At 39.3% G+C, this 19,835-nt stretch overlaps 1 protein-coding gene across 1 annotated transcript; it reads right to left on the bottom strand.

Annotated features, from left to right (window-relative positions):
• Positions 1-1,264: 1,264 nt before the first annotated feature.
• blmh (bleomycin hydrolase) lies at positions 1,265-17,565 on the bottom strand. Its single transcript, XM_039662565.2, has 12 exons — positions 17,408-17,565; positions 16,632-16,829; positions 15,676-15,785; positions 15,263-15,404; positions 14,987-15,075; positions 14,100-14,192; positions 6,663-6,818; positions 6,423-6,581; positions 5,450-5,517; positions 5,246-5,363; positions 4,572-4,641; positions 1,265-1,535 (listed from the first exon to the last, which is right to left on the bottom strand). Exons 1-12 carry the CDS (start codon positions 17,415-17,417, stop codon positions 1,387-1,389), a joined length of 1,362 nt encoding a protein of 453 aa, XP_039518499.1. The 5' UTR covers positions 17,418-17,565; the 3' UTR covers positions 1,265-1,386.
• Positions 17,566-19,835: the final 2,270 nt, after the last annotated feature.

Below are 19,835 nucleotides of genomic sequence, written 5' to 3'. Positions count from 1 at the left end.
AAATATCGAATAAAGACTCAAAAATAAACAAAAATATTAGAGATATGACCATGAATTAATTTTAGTTTTTGATACTCAGTACATTTTAAAACTTTACAACCTGCCTGCATCATACATAACATTTCTACTTTAGTGAAGACACCGTGGACCGCCCTGAAAACTTAGACTAATGTATTAACTTAGCCAAATGTATTTTATATATTTAAATTATATATTATATAGGTATTATATATTTTAATAAAATTGTAAAAAAAAAAAAATTATAAAATATTAAATCAATTTATTTAGCATGCTCAACTCAACTATGAAACAGTTTATATTGAGTGCATGATTAAAAAAGATTGTTTATTATATCCTCATGTTTATTTCCTTCTTTCTATGTGGGTGTAATTAAGAGCCATTAACTCCTCTTAATTAGATTAAACACAGAGATGCTGAATCAACTCAATTTGTTCAAGTTAATAACAAATTGATCTACAGTCAACATTTGAAGTGGTTCAAAACCTTTCATCAAAGTTATACATGAATTTTGAACAATACCCATTCTTGTCTAGGACAACTTCGTTGCACTTTTTTAATCCACTTCATTTGTTGACTACTGTATTATATGGCTTTAAATGAAGAACATAAGGATTTCATATGTAACATTTCCTTCATATGTAACCCACATTCTAATGTGAACTCCAGCATATATAAACTCCAGCATATAATATCAAAGATAAATCAGCCATGTCTGACATCCTGTCTGCTGGCGGTACCCTTTGCACTTAGGATGTTGTTGTAGGGAAATTGTAAGTCAAGGCTAATACATTACAATTATTCATAGCATTTCTCTATTGATGTCCATTCAAAAACATATACACTACTGTTTGGGTTTGGTAAGATATAAAAAAAAAATGTTTTTGAACGCGTCTTATGCTTACCTAAGCTGCATACATTAGATCAAAAATACAGTAAAAACAGTAACATTGTGAAATACTATTGCAATTTTTTTTCTTTCTATTTAAATATATTTTAAAATCAGTGTAATTGATTCCTGTGATCATCATTACTTCAGTCTTCAGTGCCACAACTCTTTCAGAAAGAATCCATTCTAATATAAAATATTTCTTATTATCAATGCTGAAATTAACCATAAAAAAGAAAACCTACTGACCTCAATCCTTTGAACAGTAGTGTAATATATCTGAAAGATTCCGGAATAAAATAGAGGAATGCTAGAAGGTGACCGGCGCATTGAAATGACTCGTCACTCAGACTCCACTGATAATAAAAAAGAGACAAAAAAACTTTATTTTTTTTTTTATCTAGATCAGGCTTTTTGTGAGAGATGATGGGAGGGTTAAAAACCAGCTGGAGGCGTAGTGAAGCCTTTGACTCCAGTGGTTAAGCCAGGGCTCCCATGGGGTCCCAGGCCGGGAGGACGACGGGGTCTTGCTGCATGACGTCCAGCACTTCAGGTGGGATGAAACTCTTATCCACCACCACCTCATATACATACTCGGTGAACCACTCGTCTGTCATGATCAGATATCCTGCAGGAAGAGGCAGAGATGAGGCACGGCTAGTCAGAGATAAACGGGTAAAATGAGGAAAAGAAGGAAAAATATATTTAATTTGGAGCAGCAAAAGCTCTTTTCAGAAACTTCAGATTGCCCAGCACACTAGGTTTGGACAGAACTCATGCTCAGCTAATTAAACTTGTAATTAAGAAATATATGACACTATAAAGTCCCGGCCTGAGAGATGTCCGATTAAGTGCCCGCCTCGTGAGATGGGATTTTTCGTCACACTCTGAAAGCCGATTAGGCTTGTGAGTAAAACTTAAACAGCAAACAGTGTTTAACCAAATCTCAAATGAAATCCTGATCCCATTAGCGCGGCATGTTCTTCATTGTTCCTCACGGAGGGAAAGAGCCACACCCTGTCTTAATCGCCCGTCTGTTATCACCTCTCCAAACTGACAAGATTTGATTTTAAAACAAGCAAACACACACATTTGAACATTTTTTTAAATTCAGAATGTGTCTGACAGAGGTTCCCAATAAAGCCAGTTCCTTTCTTAATTGCTTAAAGAAAGCAACCATTCTTGACATAAGGAAAGTTTTCCCCCGCTAAAAGCAGGAAGTAAATGTCGATAAGGATTATTTTACACAGCCATGTCCGGATGACTAAGACGCAATAAAACAGAAGAAAAACACCTAGTGAAAGAGAGCAGAACAAGTACTAGAACAAATAGAGCAGTACAGTTTGAATTTCTATGTGCATCGGTACCTCAGCTCAATGCTTTGGTAATTAAAGTGTGATTTTTTCCCCTCCAAAATACTTGTGAATGGAGCTTCATTTTTCAACTTTTAATGAGCCTGTGCCAAGCCGCAGTGGCAAATTGTTCTAAATCTGAAGAACAAACTGATTTTTGCTGCAAAACATCACATTTATTTATGAAGCAAGCAGTCTTTGTATTTGCAATAGAAATCATACATTCCTGGGGGACATAAAGCATCTGAAAGAATATTTATCTCTATCCATCACTTCACTTTTACACCCATAAAATCTACAAGCTTCAGGGCCCCCAGTGAGCCACTGAACATTCGGTCAAAATCAGTTACACAAACACCCCTTTTCAAACTCTCGTTCGTGCCACAGTATGTAAACAGCCAAAAAAAAGGTAGGAATGAGGCAGCCCAAAGCCTGCCCTGTATGCCCCCAGAAATGCCAACCCAGCCCCCCTGAGTATATCATGTTATTGTTTAATCTTCAGGGGAAACAACTGTTATGACCAATTTGAGAGCCCTTAACCCCTTCAACCTCAACAACACATTTTTTAAATTCCCCTTCTCGTCTAACTGTCAAACAATATTGCTTGAAAACCACAAAGTCCTGATTTATGTGCAGCTGTGATTTTTGAGTTCATAAACAGCTGTGATTAGGTTCTATTTGTCATGTATTATTAATACGCAGTGTGCTGTGCGACTGCTGTTTTATAAGACATTAGCAGGTGTTTCTATGAAAGTCAGCGGGTCAAAGGAGAAGCTTGTCAATTCTGCACTACTACTGGGATGTTGGAGAGTTGTAATGGTTGTTAGGGTGTTGCTAGGTGGTTGTTTAGGTAGTTGCTTATTGTGAAGAATAAAATTTGATAACATTGTCTAAATTAAAAATAATAAAGTAAAATCAGAGGTTTCAAATGCTACAAGTGAGTTTCAACATCACAACATAATTTAGCATGAAAACTGAATATTCATTTTGATATTTGCTAAAGAATTCAACAGTTAATTTATTCTTATTTTAAGATTAACCAAGCTAGCATTAGGTAATTTAAATGCTAAAAACATTGGGCATGTATCGGCCAAAATATTGCACATCCCCAAACCCTTTCCTCAATATCATCCTTCAAAAGTTTGGGGTCAGTAAAATGTTTATGTTTTTGAAAGAAGTCAAGGATGCATTTACTTGATCACAAATACAGTAATATTGTGAAATATTATTAAAATTTTATTCCCGTCATGACACACCGGAATTTTAGGTATTTATTATAGTATTATAGTATTAATTAATTATTGAGTAATTCTCATTGACCACAAACTTTTGACTTTTCACATTAACCCACCATAGGAAAAAATATTTTAAAGTTTTTGTTAATATGAATGTTTAGGGTCTAAATGAAAAATTTATAATATACTTTTATTAAAAATTCTCATTAGTATTTTAAGAAAACACTAATTTTACCTGGTCAAAAACAGCTCTGTTTTAAGCACTCCGTTTCAGAGCATATGCCTTTAAATGATAATGAGCTTCGCTTACTCCGCCCCTTCGCTCACTCTGCCCCTTTGTTCTGCGGGCCTTTTGATACAACTAAGGCGGGTACCAAGTTCGGTACCAACCGGATTGCCTCTAACACAAAAACGAACGGCTCGATTTGAGACAGTGGAAAACATAAGGAGATTAAAACAAAAACATAGGATGAATTTGTATCATTATATGATGGTTGTGTACCTGTAAAAGTGCATTTATCATTAAATGACCCCTTTAACATGGAAAAAAAGGACATGTTTCATCTTTAAGGCAACATTTTAACTTTTTAAATGCAGAGATGAAGCAATCTGCAAGGAATCATTTCTTAAAATAAACGAGCAGGCCAAAAAATGTTTTATAATCTTCTGAGGAATGCAGGTCTAAGAAAGCAGAAAGAAAATGGCCATGTGTGCGTGTGCACACACTCTTTTTCTCTCCAGGCCGCCAGAGCTAATTAAACAGACCCTCGATGTAGCGTCTGTTTTAAATAAGAAAGTAGGTATGGACATTGGGTCCAGCTGTGAGCGGGTCTACAGATGTGCCCGACAAGACTAGCGCACACAGCGTGCTATAAACATCTGAAATCAGAAAGGCCCAGCACAGACCCCATTCTAAATCTAATATCCGACTCCTAGCGTTCTCAGACAAGAGTTAAATTAAGTCATCGAAGAGTGAAGAGATAATCCTGCTGCAAATTGAATTATTCAATGTCAAAAGCCAAATATCTGTAAATTAGGAAGCATGTGTAATCGTCAGACAGATGGCGACCCCCTCACCTTTATTCCCACGGTCGTCTCCCCACGAGTTCTCTACGCGCCACTTCTCATAGCATTCCTCCTTCCCATTCTGAGGACAGAGACAAAGGTGAAGAAACAGAGTGTAAAAGACCATCCCCATACACACTAGAGTCTTATTGGTTGGTTGAGAATAATGGATAGAGATGATGTGGAAGGGCCACAATCAGATCCTCTGTTTTACTCTCATTTACTTGAAGGAAATTATTAGTCAGCCAAAGCTATTTTCATTATAGCATTCACCAGCATGGTCTAAAGAAGATTTCTTTGCTAAACCCACTGGAGAATAAAACTGAAAAATAGAACTCAAAGCATCTAAAAATATATATGGACAATAAAAGTGGTCCCAAAATCGACCCCTGAGGGATGCCACATACTAAAGGGGCCGATTTAAGTAACAATTTATCATCATCAATGTTGAAAATGGTTAAAAACCATGATTATTTTTTTTCAGGATGATAAATATAAAGTTAAATAACAGCATTTATTTGAAAAGGGAGACAAAAAATCTTCAGGTCACTGACTGTCAGAACTGTTAATGAGCAGGCAGGGTAATAACCCATGCGATATACTATTCGTTAAATAACTTGCTCAAATTTCTGTACTATCCAATCCCGGTGTATGTTGGGTTTTTGAGCATGCTGTTCTCTCAGTACCTTGTCAGTTACTGCAGTAAGGATCATGGCATGGGTCATCATGGAGTCTCCATAGATCAACCTTTCTGCCTTAGACAGATTTTTCACTGAGATGCCAAACACCAGGTCATGGTTAAACCTACAGAAATATCCAGAGAATCCTTAATCACAAACACATTGAGAAATAAGTCTTACTATTTAACTGAAGGAAGAGGCAATACTCACACATTCATGTCATTGATGCCCAGTTTGCTATGGAAATGTTTGCCTACATCACAGCCAAACCACACCGCCTGATGCCAGAAAGACATTAATTAATACAGACATACAAAAATCCACTTTCAGCTGCTCAGTTATTAAAATCACCATCCTAAAGCCCTAGCTAAACAACAGCATCACTCTCCTAAATCCAAACAGTAACCTTGTCAAGACAAACATGTACAAAAAGACTTTCAAACAAAACTCCAGACAGGCAGCAAGATATTGCAACAGCAAAAAAATGGGATTTCTAAATTGTTTAAATGGCACAAAAAAAAACAAACAAACAAAAAAAACACTTAGGCATGCAAACCTCAGCACATTACTATGGAAATACTGTGAATAATTTATACCTTTTTCATTTAGTGGGATCAAACTTGGTGTAAACAGACTCATTATGTCTCATGTAGATGGAAATATCCGATAGGAAATAGGGATGGGACAATGATCAAGTTGTCCAGCAATAGACTATTTGGTTAGTGAGTTCTTTTCCCATATTTTTTTCAATAGTAGTGCTTTAAAGATGGTGATTTTTTGGTGCTGTACTACAACCATCAAAACATTTCTTTTGTAACAGATTCAAGAATATAATTTAGTCTCTTTTCCTCCCCAAGGCTACATTTATTTGATTCAAAATATAGTAAAAACAGTAAAATTGTGAAATATATTTAAAAGAATAGCTCCTATTTTAATATATTTTAAAATGTCATTTACTCCAGTCTTCAATGTCACATGATCCTTTAGAAATGTTAATATACTGATTTCTCATTACTACCAATGTTGAAAACAGTTGTGCTAGATAACATTTTTGTGGAAAGGAAACTGAAACCTTCTGTTATAGTATGCATGTCTTTACTGTCACTTTTAATTAAAACAAGTCCACACATTTTTGCAAGGATGGCCTAGTTGTTCAAACAACCTATCGAATAGTTGATTATACCTCTCCATTCTTGATGGAATTAGCAGCAGCTTTCTTGAGCAGCTCGATGGGCTGGTTGTTGTAAAGTGTTCTGCGGCCGCCCACCATGTTGCCCAGAAACTCCACACTGTACAGCTTCCCATAGGGGTTTTGGGGCCGAGGGTCATTAACGAGGCAGATCTGCATAGAAATTACACAACCTGTGAGTGAGGACTACAACACACTAAAGCCTGTATCTGAGGTAGTCTGTGCTGCTTGTACCTTGTCCTGGAGATTATAGAGTGGTTTGACGTGCTGTGTGTAGAACTCCAGAGGAGTTAAAGGGCCCATGCGGTGAAAGTTCTTGTCCTTGTCCCGGTATTCCCAACAGATGGTGTCTGGAGGACTGCCCAGACATACACTGGCCACTCGAAACACCTGAACACATTAAATGAAAGAGAAAAAAAGACATGAAATCAAAAATAGTCGCTGATCAATGGATGTCATCCATGGATAAAAATAATTCTGATTTATTCCCCAATGCTAAAAACAGTAATATTGTGAAATATTGTAACAATTTAAAACAGGATTGTTTTAGAAAGAAATTTTATGTAATATTATAAATGTCTTTACCAACACTTTTGATCAATGTAATGCATTCTTGCAGAATAAAACTACAATTAACTTTCAAATAAATAAATAAAAAACATACTGATCCCAAACTTGAAATTTAGTGTACATTTTAGAAGCTCTCAAGCTTTACGGCATCTAACAAGCATCCAAAATTCAAAAATGGTTGATTGAAAGTGCACATTAAGTTTGAAATCTAAAGACAGATGACATATGGATGTGATATCTTAAATACGACCTGGCAAAACAAACCACATTATAGAGAAAACTCTGGCTTTGACTGGATGTTGCTGAGATGAGCACTAAAAACACAAACACTGTGTGTGAGGCGTCTAATGTTTGATTACGGTACTCTTTATTCTGAACTCAAACTGTTTATTTAGTTCTCAGAACTTAGCCTTTGATACTCCAATCCCAGGCATTTCCTGGCCTCTCCTGACCGCGACCTCGGCTTTACATATTGGGAACGCGGATTTCTCTTAGCCAAGATTAACTTGACCTTGATAATACGCACTTCTTGGTCAATCACAAATGTGCAGGCAAAGAAGGTAAAAAAATTGGACAGATAAGATGCGCCTGTCTTTTTTCTTTTGGGCATACACAAGTAGGTGGATTGAGGAAAAACATGCGCCTGCTTCTGGTCGGCATTATCGACACACAAACGTGAGATTTCATTTGTCTGGACTTTACTCTTACTTCTACGTTCCACAAAAGATGATATTTTGCAGAATGTATAGTGTTTTAAAGTCAAACTCAGAAAACTCCACCGTAGAAGTACAATAAAAGCAAATCATAAGACGCATAAGACGTTCAGTCATGAGATGTTTGTTCAACGCCATGTCGGCTTGTATGAGATTTTAAAGGGAAAATTGAGAGATTAATAGCTTACATTTTTTTTTTTAGAAATTCTAGGAAAACTATAATTTATTCCAAAGGGCCAGAGCCATGGCTTTTTACATCTTTGTCATTTTTCTTAATTAACTGTAGTAAATAAAATGTAACTAAATAAAAAGAAAAAAAATCCTAAAACTTAAAAGAAAAATCAAATATGATAAAAATGACAACTTTTAGTGGTGCTTTTTTTGTCCTATTGGGATTTTGACAGTATAAATAATCCTCAAAATACCATTTGGCTTCCACAGAAGGCTTTAGATGAACACAAGGTTGAATAAACCAAAGATGTCAATATACTGTAATCTTTAGATGCTCTTAAAAAAAAGGTTCTCAACTCTAACCAATCTTCTCTGTTCTCTCTCACCCTATTGCAGCCCTATCCTGGAAAGAAAACCATTTAGCATTAGTTTGTTTTCTCTATCCAGTCTTCCAAGAGGGAGAGTAAATACCGGCGGCGCCCGGCCCTCTTTCCTCCCTGTTGACCCGACGTTGGACCCAGATGCAACAACCGCACAAAAAGCCTCTGCATCGCACGCTCGCACATCCTCTCTCTCCTCCTTGGCAGGTTACATAAACATGCAGGACCGTCCAAACAACACGGGCGCCTGTATTTTATTATTTTTTTGCCTGTTGAAAAGTGCCGCTTGTACAAAACAATGGCTGAGGCTCACTGACGTCAATACAGAACCAGCGAGTCAATATTGAAACACCTGTCTGAGGATGGGTGGCCACAGGGCAGCAGGAAGAGCCGAGAGGCACAACCAGGGAAGAGCATCTGGCTTACAAGCCAGGAAGATGAGCCCGACACAGCAAAATGTAGAGCTTTTTCTTAAGGAAAAAAAAAAAAACATTTCTCAACCAAAAGCACTAAATCTATTATCATCTGGCTGTTCTTGGGATAATAAGGATCTGTGAGTCAGAGTAACTAAAAGCATTTATGGATGCAATGTTTGAATTATTATCTGAAATCAAATGTGTATTTGTGTGTATGGATTAAGCAATAGGCACTTGATCTGAAAGAAGGTGCATGAAAACCTACTATATAAGCAGACTGGCAAAGGCATCTGTAATATATAAATCGGAAAACATTATTCCCCCCATCCCCCCTCAACAAATTTTGCAATTTTGTTTAAATTACAAAATAGACAAAATAAACTAACTTAAAGTCAAATAAAATGAATGACCCCACAGAACTAAATAGAAATAATGAAATACTACATTTAAAAAAACAATACAGACAATAAACAACACAAACTAAAAGAAAACAACAAATTAAATTAAATAAATAAATAGAACAAAAAAAAGTAGAACCAACAAAACAAAAAAAAGTTTATGGAGTGGAGAGTGGGACTGGCGTGAGGAAGGTTCAGGTCACCCACGGTCAGACTCTTCCAATGCCACACACGTCACCTCTCAGTCTAGTGGGTTGAGATATTGGCTTATCTGGGATCACAAGCACCTGCTCCTGACTTAAAAACATGCACTCATGTGGGCACGAGGCGCTCCAGGTATGATTATGGCATCCAGGTGTTTGTTGACAAGGAAAGGAAAGGCTGGCTGTCTCACACCAAAGCAATCAATGTGCAAGCAATCAGCCATGCAAATTGCTGGACGTATGAAAACAACACGGCACGATTCCAGTGGCCTGTGTGAAAGTAAGTGTATCTGCTACCAGCTCTTTATCAAAAATACATTGTTCTTTTATACAGCTGCCAGACTCTGATACGGAGACCACAGCGCTGATCCAGTCATGTGTTGTTTGCATCTGCTCCACAAACACAGCTTTGCAAGGAAGTAAACAGTATGGAGTTCAACGAGGAATAGTGTGTCAAAAACGTGCCTTTCTGCTTTTGTCACCTGGCAGATACGACGCAATGCAAGCCAAAATATCATTCAGAGCATGACTGTGAAAAACTGACATATACATTTGATTGATTTACTTGAACTTTTCCTGTAAACATGAAACATTTGGCTCTTACAAACAAACTCCTCAAAGGAATTTCAGCATGTCTTTGCAGAGAATTATGCATCACAGTAATAAACCAGAGCTTAACGCCCAAAATAACAAAACTGCGCATTCCTCAATCATAGCCAAAATCTGACAGAAAATTTAATGTTTACACAACCCAATTGTGATACACACAAATTATGATTCCAATTGTATGTTTTCCTCAGTATTGTTATTTACTGATTGTATTGCTTTATTTCCTTTATGCAGTGTTGCAAATTAACAAATGTCTTTTGAATTATATGGACAAAAAGAAAAAAGGCCTCATTCCAGGGAGTCACAAACAGAACAGCGAACTGCGCATGATTCCTCATATCTGGAGAGAAGCTGTGAAAGAAGAGACACGACTCTCCCATTCTCCTCACTTTACGTCTCCTGAACCAGGGCCTGCAACAGATTCTTGGGGGCTCGTCCGGGAGCTACTCCATATGATACTAGGAAGATGTAAAGATTCCAGGACCGTGGGACAAGATGCCACAGGGGCTAGAGGCCAGCAGTTGCTGTGTCATTGAGAGTCAAAAACACATACAGAGGGTTGAACATACGGCTGTCTTCATCCTGAGATTAAGGCAGTTTCGGGAAGGATGACGGAGAGCAACGGCATGGCAGATCGTACGAGGAAACGCTTGGTGTGGGACATCAGAAAAGACCGATCAGACTACCTGTTGATGAACTATTCCACATTGCAAGGTACAAGTTAAAGACTCATCTGAGCTGGACCTGGAGGACACAGGGTTGTTTCGAGTACAACAATGCCTTCAAGTCAAGTAAATCCTTGCTTGAGAATGAGGACCAAGGTACCAGTTAACAGTTGTCATTGCAATAGACTGTAAAATCACCAAAACAAATTTGCACTACTACATCTGATGTTGATACAAACACTCATCTTGCACATGCGTTACATCCACCCACCACTGACAACACCAATCTGAAACTAACACATGTTGCACTTGACTCAAGGGGTGTTAAGGGGGCCATACCTGGAACAAACACAAACATAAAATGCTTCAAGAATATGAAGAAATTTCCAGACCAATCCACCAGTACATGACATCTACCAAGAACATGAACTTGGCTAGCTTGACTTACACTGTAGCACAGGGGGACAGCACTACAGCACACGTGAACCAGACTGAGCAGCCTAAACGTGTAGCTCATGATTTTGCGTTCCCTATGGGAGGGCTTTCCATATATACAGTCCAGTGATTTCACGTTCCCTATGGGAGGGTTTTCCATATATACAGTCCAGTGAGTTTAAGATACATGAAGGTCAGATAAGGTATCACTCAACAGACGTCATGTACAACAATGTATGCTAATAAACAAAGAAGAGATGACTGTAGCTGAGCTAAAAGGGTTCTTACAATAACACTTGGGGGACCGAAATAGCACAGAACTGTTCCAAGAACTGACGTGCACCAACAGAGTGAACATAAAACCCCTCAGCAATTCCTATACAAAGTCATGGGGTTGCAACAAGAAAATACTCTTTGAGGCAAAACAAGCTGATTCAGACAGGAAGTACAGTGCAGCTACTGTGCAGGATGTGTTCTTACTCATGGATTACCAGGACCTAAGTCACCGGTGTAAAGATAGTGATGTAACTGACGACGTTATGAAAGTGACAAGATGAGAGGCTGCGCCGACTATGCCCACCAACCAGAACAAAACCATCCATGACCAGTAGTGCCCAAGTTAGCGATGAAACAGACGGAGATGTGAAAACTGCAAGAAGGTCTGGTGGACAAAAAGGCCAGGCCTAGGGAGGGAGAAGTGCTATGACCAAAACACACCCATCAGAGACAAAAGACAGAAGATACTAAAGGTGAGGAACAGGAGTCAAGGAGAACGCATTCTGGATCCCTGTAAGACCAAAAACCGCAAAAATCAAATTGATCGGCAACAAGGCACTGAGCAACTGACGCAATGCAACTTGATAATGAGGACACTCTTCGACACAGGTGGGCAAGTTAGTATGGTGGACCGTGCATTGAAAGAAAAACACCTGCCAAGTGTTGAGGTGAGATGTGAAGTTGATCTGAATACTGTAAACGGACACCTCCCATTTAATGGCTGGGCAGTTTTCACAGTCAACCTGCTAGGAAATGAAGACCCATGTCTATCTATTAATGTCCCATTCCAGGAGTAAGACGTCAATTGAGAAACCACTCCTGGGTTTCAACTTAGTTGAAGAAGAAGAACTGGCGTATTTATATATACTATATAAATCAAAATCGCTGGAAACCTCCGATTGCACCAAGCTTCTTGGGTAAACTGAAATTAGACCTGACAATCGGACAAATATTTTAAAATGGGCTCTAGTTCAAGAGTCTCCATCTGTGTGAAGTGATCGCATATCAAGGAGGCATTGTGTGTTTGAGCCACTTTCAGATGTGTTCTGCTGCACATAGATCTGTCAGATACAGTCATGATGGAGTAAAGAGTGACACTGTCCAGTCCAGCACTGCCAACACATCAGTTAAACAAGGACACCTTTGATCTATTCGTGATTATGAATGGAACGACAGATAAAAGAAAAAGAAACATGATACAGGTTGATTATGAACCCATGACTCTCATACAAAAAATTTAATGTGCAAGACCACCGCTCCGATTTCATGCGTAATGCTCGTTTCATCTATCCTGGACTAGCATCCAATCTTAATTGCATATATATTATCTAACTTATGTACACATACATAATATATTATTATATATTATTTGATAAAAGCAACATCTCTCCACGTCCCTGTTAAGTACACAAACAACTTTCCAACAACTCCTCTGCCAGTGAAGTGTTACAGAAACAACAAACCAACACCAGGTGGACAAACAAACATCCCATCAAATACAGGAAAACACACAAGCGGGTGAGAGGAGATTTACAGGGAAGCAGATCGTACTCGGGCATATGTTTGTCCTGTGAAAGAAACGCAGAGCACGAGCTTAGAGATATTAACTTAGACGTGCGTCGTCCCTTCACAGATGGTGGAGGTATAGTAATAATGCCACTGAGATTGCCTTTGCCACTCAACGACAGGCACCGGGCGATAGCAATCATGTTTGTGGAAAATTCTGTCATCATGTCCTGCAGGCACTTGTTCTTTCTCTCTGTCTAGCTCGCTCTTTCCTCACTCACAGTCACACCCACAAAAATGCATGCAAACATATAAAAGATGCGTCCGAATTCACATCCGCAGGTATTCACAAAACCAGGGCAGGCTTTGTATGTTCTCATTTTGTGTCACAGAAGGTTGACAACGTTATTGTTCAGGTTACCATTCATTGATATTAATTATTGATGTCCATGTTTCACTTACAGTCTGACATACAGAATTTAATAGGCTATTTATTGGTTCAATATTAGCAGCATTATAAATGTATTCGCTTACCTGGGAATATTGCAGAATCTTAAATATTTCAAATTCTTTAAACTTCTTTCAGATTGTTGGACCTCATTGCATGTGTATTTGAAGAAGAAAAGTTTTTTTTCCTCTCTTTTTTTAAAGTGAAATTTATAATACTGTTTTATATTATATTTATTTTACATTTTGCACTTTTTTTTATATATATTTCATGTAAAATATTACCCCAGGTATATGCTAGTTTTTGAAAAAAAGACCTTTACCTTTAAGTTAGCATAAATTTTGAAACTGTGATCATACTGCCTGTCTGTTTGTTGATTCTGGAAAAGTGTTTAAGAAAAGCTTTAATGTTTCTGAGAACTGATATGACAGGGACGTTCTCAGAGCTGGCAAATGCTGATAAGGAACAAACAGTTGCAAATCCCATAATTATAAAAAGTAAACTTGACAGTCCTCATACAGTTTCACAGTTTATGTGAAATATGCAAGAGTTTGCAGCCAGCCAAGCCTGTGAAGAATAACCTTGCAATATTGTCTGGCAACCTCAAGTTGTGGTTTCATCAGCAGTGAAACAGCGCCATCAATAGGCATACAAGAAATATTTCACCCAAAATGTAAATGTGATTTTATGTTGAACAAAATAATTATTATTAAATTAAATCAGTATGTTGACAGGTTCTTTAATGACGTGCACATGCATGAAACAGGATACAGGTTTAGAACAACATGAGGGTGAGTAAAAAATGACAGAATTTTTGTTTTAAAATGAACTATCGCATTGTCATAAAACAGAGGGTGGGTTGGCTCCGAAATTTAACTTACCTCTTCAATCATGGTGTCTATAGTGTCAGACAGCTCAGTTTTAGTGGCTTCACTGGCCACCATGTTCCTCAGCCGTAGACAATATTCTCTCAACTGCAACAGACAAACAAATGTGATCATAAAAGCGATTCAAAAGAAAAATATGATAATATATATGCTACAGAACATGCTAAATTATATAAGACCATTCTAGGGGTACAACGGATCACAAAACTCATTTATGGATCATAATACGTTTTTTGAGTCATGGATCGTTGTTTGGATCTGCTTTCAGCCTTTCAAACTTTTCAAGTGGAAGCGTTGCCTTCAACATTGTTAACTAAAACTATTAAAAATAATTTTGGGTAATTAATTAAATATACATATTAGAGGAATAACTTAAATTTTAATTAAAATTGTTGCCTTTTAAATACTTCAACTTAAAAATAAGTTTAAGTACTAAAATGACTTAAACTGAAAATTAAAATAAAGCTAAACAGAAATATACTTTTAAAAAAAACTAAAGGACAAAAGCATAGAACACTTGAAAACTGAAAATATAAACATAAAAACTATTACAAATTTCAATAGTATATAAATAATACTTAAATAAGAATAGTTGCCTTTGATTCATCTTTTCTGGCACACTATTTTACATTTGTTTTAGTTCTTTATTAAATGTCACACTGGCCAAAACTGCCATCTTCCTCAATTATCTAAGGGAAGTGACCTTAGGGACATTCTCCTCTGCTCATCCGGCGAGTCAAAGAGTGCTTCTATGATGGAGTCACCAGCTTATACACAGCCACTAAATCCTCATTCGGTAAATGTCAACATGAAAGCTTGAGGGGATTCAGCACTGCTGACTGAGAGTAACTTTCAAGGGTTGAGCTTAACGTCGAACAAACCTTGTGATTGAGGATATCGTTCATTCTACGTGAAGCCTCTGAGCTGTGAGACTCCGGGAAGCACTTCTTAGGGACAACACCGTATTTTTCTGAAAAACACATAAGAGTTTAAAATGCACGTTGAGAGTCAAGAATTTCAATAAATATTTATATATCTGAACTGTAGTGAACGATATGGATATCAATGATCATTTATCAATTGAGAATAATTACTTCCCCAGAACAAATGTAAGTTTAGTTGCAACAGTTGCATCAATGCAACAGAGCTAAACTGACCAATAAGGTTAACCAGCATATCCCACTGTCCACCATCATTGGTAGGATTTGATAGCAGGAACTGAACCAATCTGCCATCTACTGACTCCTTCCGCTGGGCTGTCTCCACACAGGCATGCAGAAAATAATAGCACCTCTCCACCTGAGACAAAAACAGAAATACACACAATCAGTGGATGTGTACCATCAAGGTGACGGGGCAAAGAGGGGACACAGTGGGCCACAAACATCCAGGGAAAACAATACATCTCACACAAAAAGAGGATTTACTGAACCTTTACCATTAACACAATACACAGCAAAAACAACACACAGCAGAATTATAACCTTAGAGCCTGGTGCAAATAAGTCGTTAATTCTCAAATTAAACATTGTTTTTGTGATGCAAACAAGAAATGGTAACGCTGACCTACCTTATCCCAGAAAAAAAGATAAGACTGACTGAATTCAAATTCTTCAATGTTAAACTTCTTCATGAATGGAAGACGCATGACATTGAGGCATGAGAAGATCCAACATCTCCCTGATGGGAAAAAAAACAAGCATAGACAGTGAGGTAAATATATATATATGTGTGTGTGTGTGTGTATTTAATTTTTTCATATTAATAAAAAAGATACACTATCGGTTAAAATATTTGGGGTTGATACAATGTTTTTGAAACATTATGCTTACCAGGTCTCTTATGCTTATGATCAAAACAGTATTATTATTAAATATTGTTACTCTTTAAAATATCTGTTTTCTATTTGAACATAATTTTGATCACCATTTGTAAGCATGAATAGAACGTTTTTTTTAAATGTAAAATACTTTTAAAACACTATACTCTGTGTTAAATTATCCCAGTATTAAATGACAAAAATGTTGTCTACACTGCTGTATGGGGTTTTTTTATGCAGCCGCTGAGGAAGTGACTGTAAATTTGACATTGTTCTTCTGACTTTTGTAATTCATCACTGTATTTTTCTTCTTCTTCTTTTGGTTAGTCACATAAATGCAAAAATGGACTTCAAAAACAATACATAATACTGTATTTGCTATGCAAATATTACTCCCATGTACTTCTATAAAAGTTTAACTAGCTATAGTTTACTTCCATATTCCAAATCTAGTACATGTGTATTTTAAAAGTGTTGCACCAAGAAATTTTGTTTTGGTGATTCTTAAGAAAACGTTAAGCAGCAGTTTTGAACTTTGTGTCATGCAAAAACAAGTTTTCGGTTACTATTTCCAGTTTGATATAGGCTACGAAGCTTTTTCTAGACTTGAAATGACTGACACTTCCCAGTTCCCTCTCAAGTGCGCTTATATCTTTTTGAACAAAGATGCACAATTCATGTACAAATCTTTATTTTAGTGTTGGTACCTGAGTTTTTCTGGTTGGTGACAGGTTTGCCCTCTGTGGGAATGCTGTGCTGGAAGATGTGTACTGTGTCCTGGACTGTCTGCCGATGCAGACACACCTCTAAAGGATCAATGCAAGTCGAGACGTTCTGGGCAAGCAGATATCGAGGCTCCGACCGGAACCGCTTGACAAAAGCTGATGCTTTCTCCAGACTCAGGCCTGGGAAACAAACAAGGACACAAACACAAAACAAGGGCTCACCGTTTAGTCCGGCAGGGACAGTGACAGAGTGAGACACTGCCACATAACAATCACGAATAGTTTCATGAATGAATCAATTGCATAATCATGAATGGTGAGAAGAAATGTTGATCTATATGACTTTCTTTTTCCCCATGGGACACAAAAGAGGTTAGACATAATGACAGTATCAGATTCTGTCTGAAATGATTTACAGCCAGCTCTCTTGACTTGGAGTTTGACTCCCTTTATTGTTTCTGGAGTTTGCCGGTGTTTAGCTTATCTTTCACTCTACAAACCTTTCCATTTCAAATAATTACACGTAAGCACTCATTTTAACCCATACAAAGTGTCACTCCAGGGATTTATTTCGAGAAAAAGCCATCAAGAGTTTAAAGTCACATCTTTGCTTAGTCACTTTCAGCTGTAACGTTAGTAGTAAACAGCTCTGGCTAGTTAGCCACACAATGCTACTGCATTCACATCAACATTTGTGAAGCTCTGAGCCCTCAGCCCGCACCAACGGTCAATGAGAGACAATATTTACACATACGCACCAGTGTCCATGTTTGCAGGTGAGGATAGGAGGTGTTGTAGACTGATTTGGAAGTCTTTGTTTATTTCATTCGCCGACAGCCAGTCAGTCCGTGCGGAATTCCGGAAACAGGAAATCCAGTAAAATCGCGTGTCTTTCTGTCAAGGTTGCCATATCTGAGGGAAACCCTCCTTTTTGGAGCTTCACATGTATTTTGATGAATACCATATGGCATTTGGGTGGTACTCCAGGTTAATTTCCACGAACTACTTACTTCGTTTCCAACATTAGTCAGCGAGTTAAATAAATAAATAAATAAATAAATGACCAACTTAATAAAAACACTTCAAATAACAAACTCAAACCAAGCAGAATACACTGAATATATATATATATATATATATATATATATATATTGAATATACGAATGTATATATATACCATTACACAAGAGTACAGTAGATGTTAAAATGCTGATTTGTACGCTTTCGCCAAGATGATTTGAAAGCTTTCGCCAAGATAAGCACAAACTTAGACGTAGCTTTACAGTAAACTATGCTTCTCCATGCATTTACGCTTCTTTCCATATGGTGATGTGACTCTTTCTGTCCAGCGTTAACGGCTGCAGTGTACTTGGCACGTCAGCAGATACGAAGGCTGCAACCAAGGCAGAGCCAGTGCCTGTTCCTGATCCGGAGGCAGAGCCAGTGTCTGTTCCAGAGCTTGAGCTCATGTCGGTTCCGGACCCAGTGTTTGTGGCTGTCTGTCCTTGTGACTGTTTCTGTTCTAGTTTCTGTTCCTGAGCCGATGTCTGTTCCCGAGCCGATGTCTGTTCCCGAGCCGGTGTCTGTTCTCGAGCCGGTGTCTGGTCCTGAGAGGGCTTCACCGCCCTGGCCGCCTGAGGGGTCTGCACCGCCCTGGCCACCCGAGGGGTCTTCACCGCCCTGGCCACCCGAAAGGTCTGCTCCGCCCTGGCCGCCCGAGGGGTCTTCACCGCCCTGGCCACCCGAAAGGTCTGCTCCGCCCTGGCCGCCCGAGGGGTCTTCAGCGCCCTGGCCACCTGAAAGCTCTGCACCGCCCTGGCCACCCGAGAGGTCTTCACCACCAGCTGGCCACCCGAAAGGTCTGCTCCGCCCTGGCCACCCGAGGGGTCTTCACCGCCCTGGCCGCCCGAGGGGTCTTCACCGCCCTGGCCACCCGAGGGGTCTTCACCACCAGCTGGCCACCTGAAAGGTCTGCTCCGCCCTGGCCGCCTGAGGGGGCTTCACCGCCCTGGCCACCCGAGGGGTCTTCACCACCAGCTGGCCACCCTAAAGGTCTGCTCCACCCTAGCCACCCGAGGGGTCTTCACCGCCCTGGCCGCCCGAGGGGTCTTCACCCCCCTGGCCACCCGAGGGGTCTTCACCGCCCTGGCCGCCCGAGGGGTCTGCACCGTCCTGACCGCCTTATGGACTTTGTGTTTCGCCCTGGCCACCCGAGGGGTCTTCACCGCCCTGGCCACCCGAAAGGTCTGCTCCGCCCTGGCCACCCGAGGGGTCTTCACCGCCCTGGCCGCCCGAGGGGTCTTCACCACCCTGGCCACCCGAGGGGTCTTCACCGCCCTGGCCGCTCGAGGGATCCGCTCCGCCCTGGCCGCCCGAGGGGTCTGCACCGTCCTGACCGCCTAATGGACTTTGTGTTTCGTCCTGGCCGCCCGATGGACTTTGTGTTTCGCCTGTGTCTCCCAGAACTAAACGTTTTGTCCCTCCCACACCACCCTGGTCTGTTCCTCCCGTCCCGCCCTGGTCTGTCCCTCCCGTCCCGCCCGCCATGGTCTGTCCCTCCCGTCCCACCCTGGTCGGTCCTTTCCGCCAAACCCTTCCGAGCTCCTTCCTCTCATTTTTAGCTGACTGAATTTGTTGCCAGATTGCATTGATGTGTTCTAAGCATCCTGAGAACCCTTGAATACCCGCTTTTTGAACTGATGTGTCAATGAAACCATTCTTTAATAGGTAGGTGGACAATCTCTGAGCAATAATGCTGAAGAAAATCTTACCTTCAATGGTTAATAGTGAACTGACTGATGCTTGTAGCATCTTTTTCTTTAGGCATAAAGACTGCTCTGTGCCATGCTCAAGGTACAACCTGTTTTTCCCATGCCACTTTTATCAATTTCCACAGAATTCTCAGAACTCCTGAAGCACTCCTGTGAACTCTGTACGGAACTCCATTAGAAGATGATGAAACCCTTGCCTTTCTCACAGCCTGCTCTACCTCTTTCCACGTAGGTGGACAGACCTCCATTTGGTATTATATATATTATAGCACAAGTAAAATTGAAAAAAGGGAGAAAAAGGCAACTATCCAGTATCCATTGATAATGTAACTAGAAAAACAAGAAAAATGAATGTTTGGTTTCCATTTTTCATTTTTGCATTTGCAATGTATGGCCCGAAAATTTAATTGTGAAC

The sequence above is a fragment of the Pimephales promelas genome, chromosome 16 (genome assembly GCF_988280905.1).
Source record: "Pimephales promelas chromosome 16, fPimPro1.hap1.1, whole genome shotgun sequence".
In the NCBI taxonomy this organism is placed as follows: domain Eukaryota; kingdom Metazoa; phylum Chordata; class Actinopteri; order Cypriniformes; family Leuciscidae; genus Pimephales; species Pimephales promelas.
Note: the sequence above shows the minus strand (reverse complement) of the source record. Positions and strands in the feature narration are given on the sequence as shown.

Bases quoted from the DNA above. Each gene is read 5' to 3' on its own strand.
- blmh (XM_039662565.2), bottom strand. The intron at 15,076-15,262 runs GTCAGTTTAGCT...TGTGTTTTTCAG, and splicing joins TATGCTGGTTAACCTTATTG to AAAAATACGGTGTTGTCCCT. The intron at 6,582-6,662 runs GTACAAGCAGCA...ATTTCTATGCAG, and splicing joins TCTATAATCTCCAGGACAAG to ATCTGCCTCGTTAATGACCC.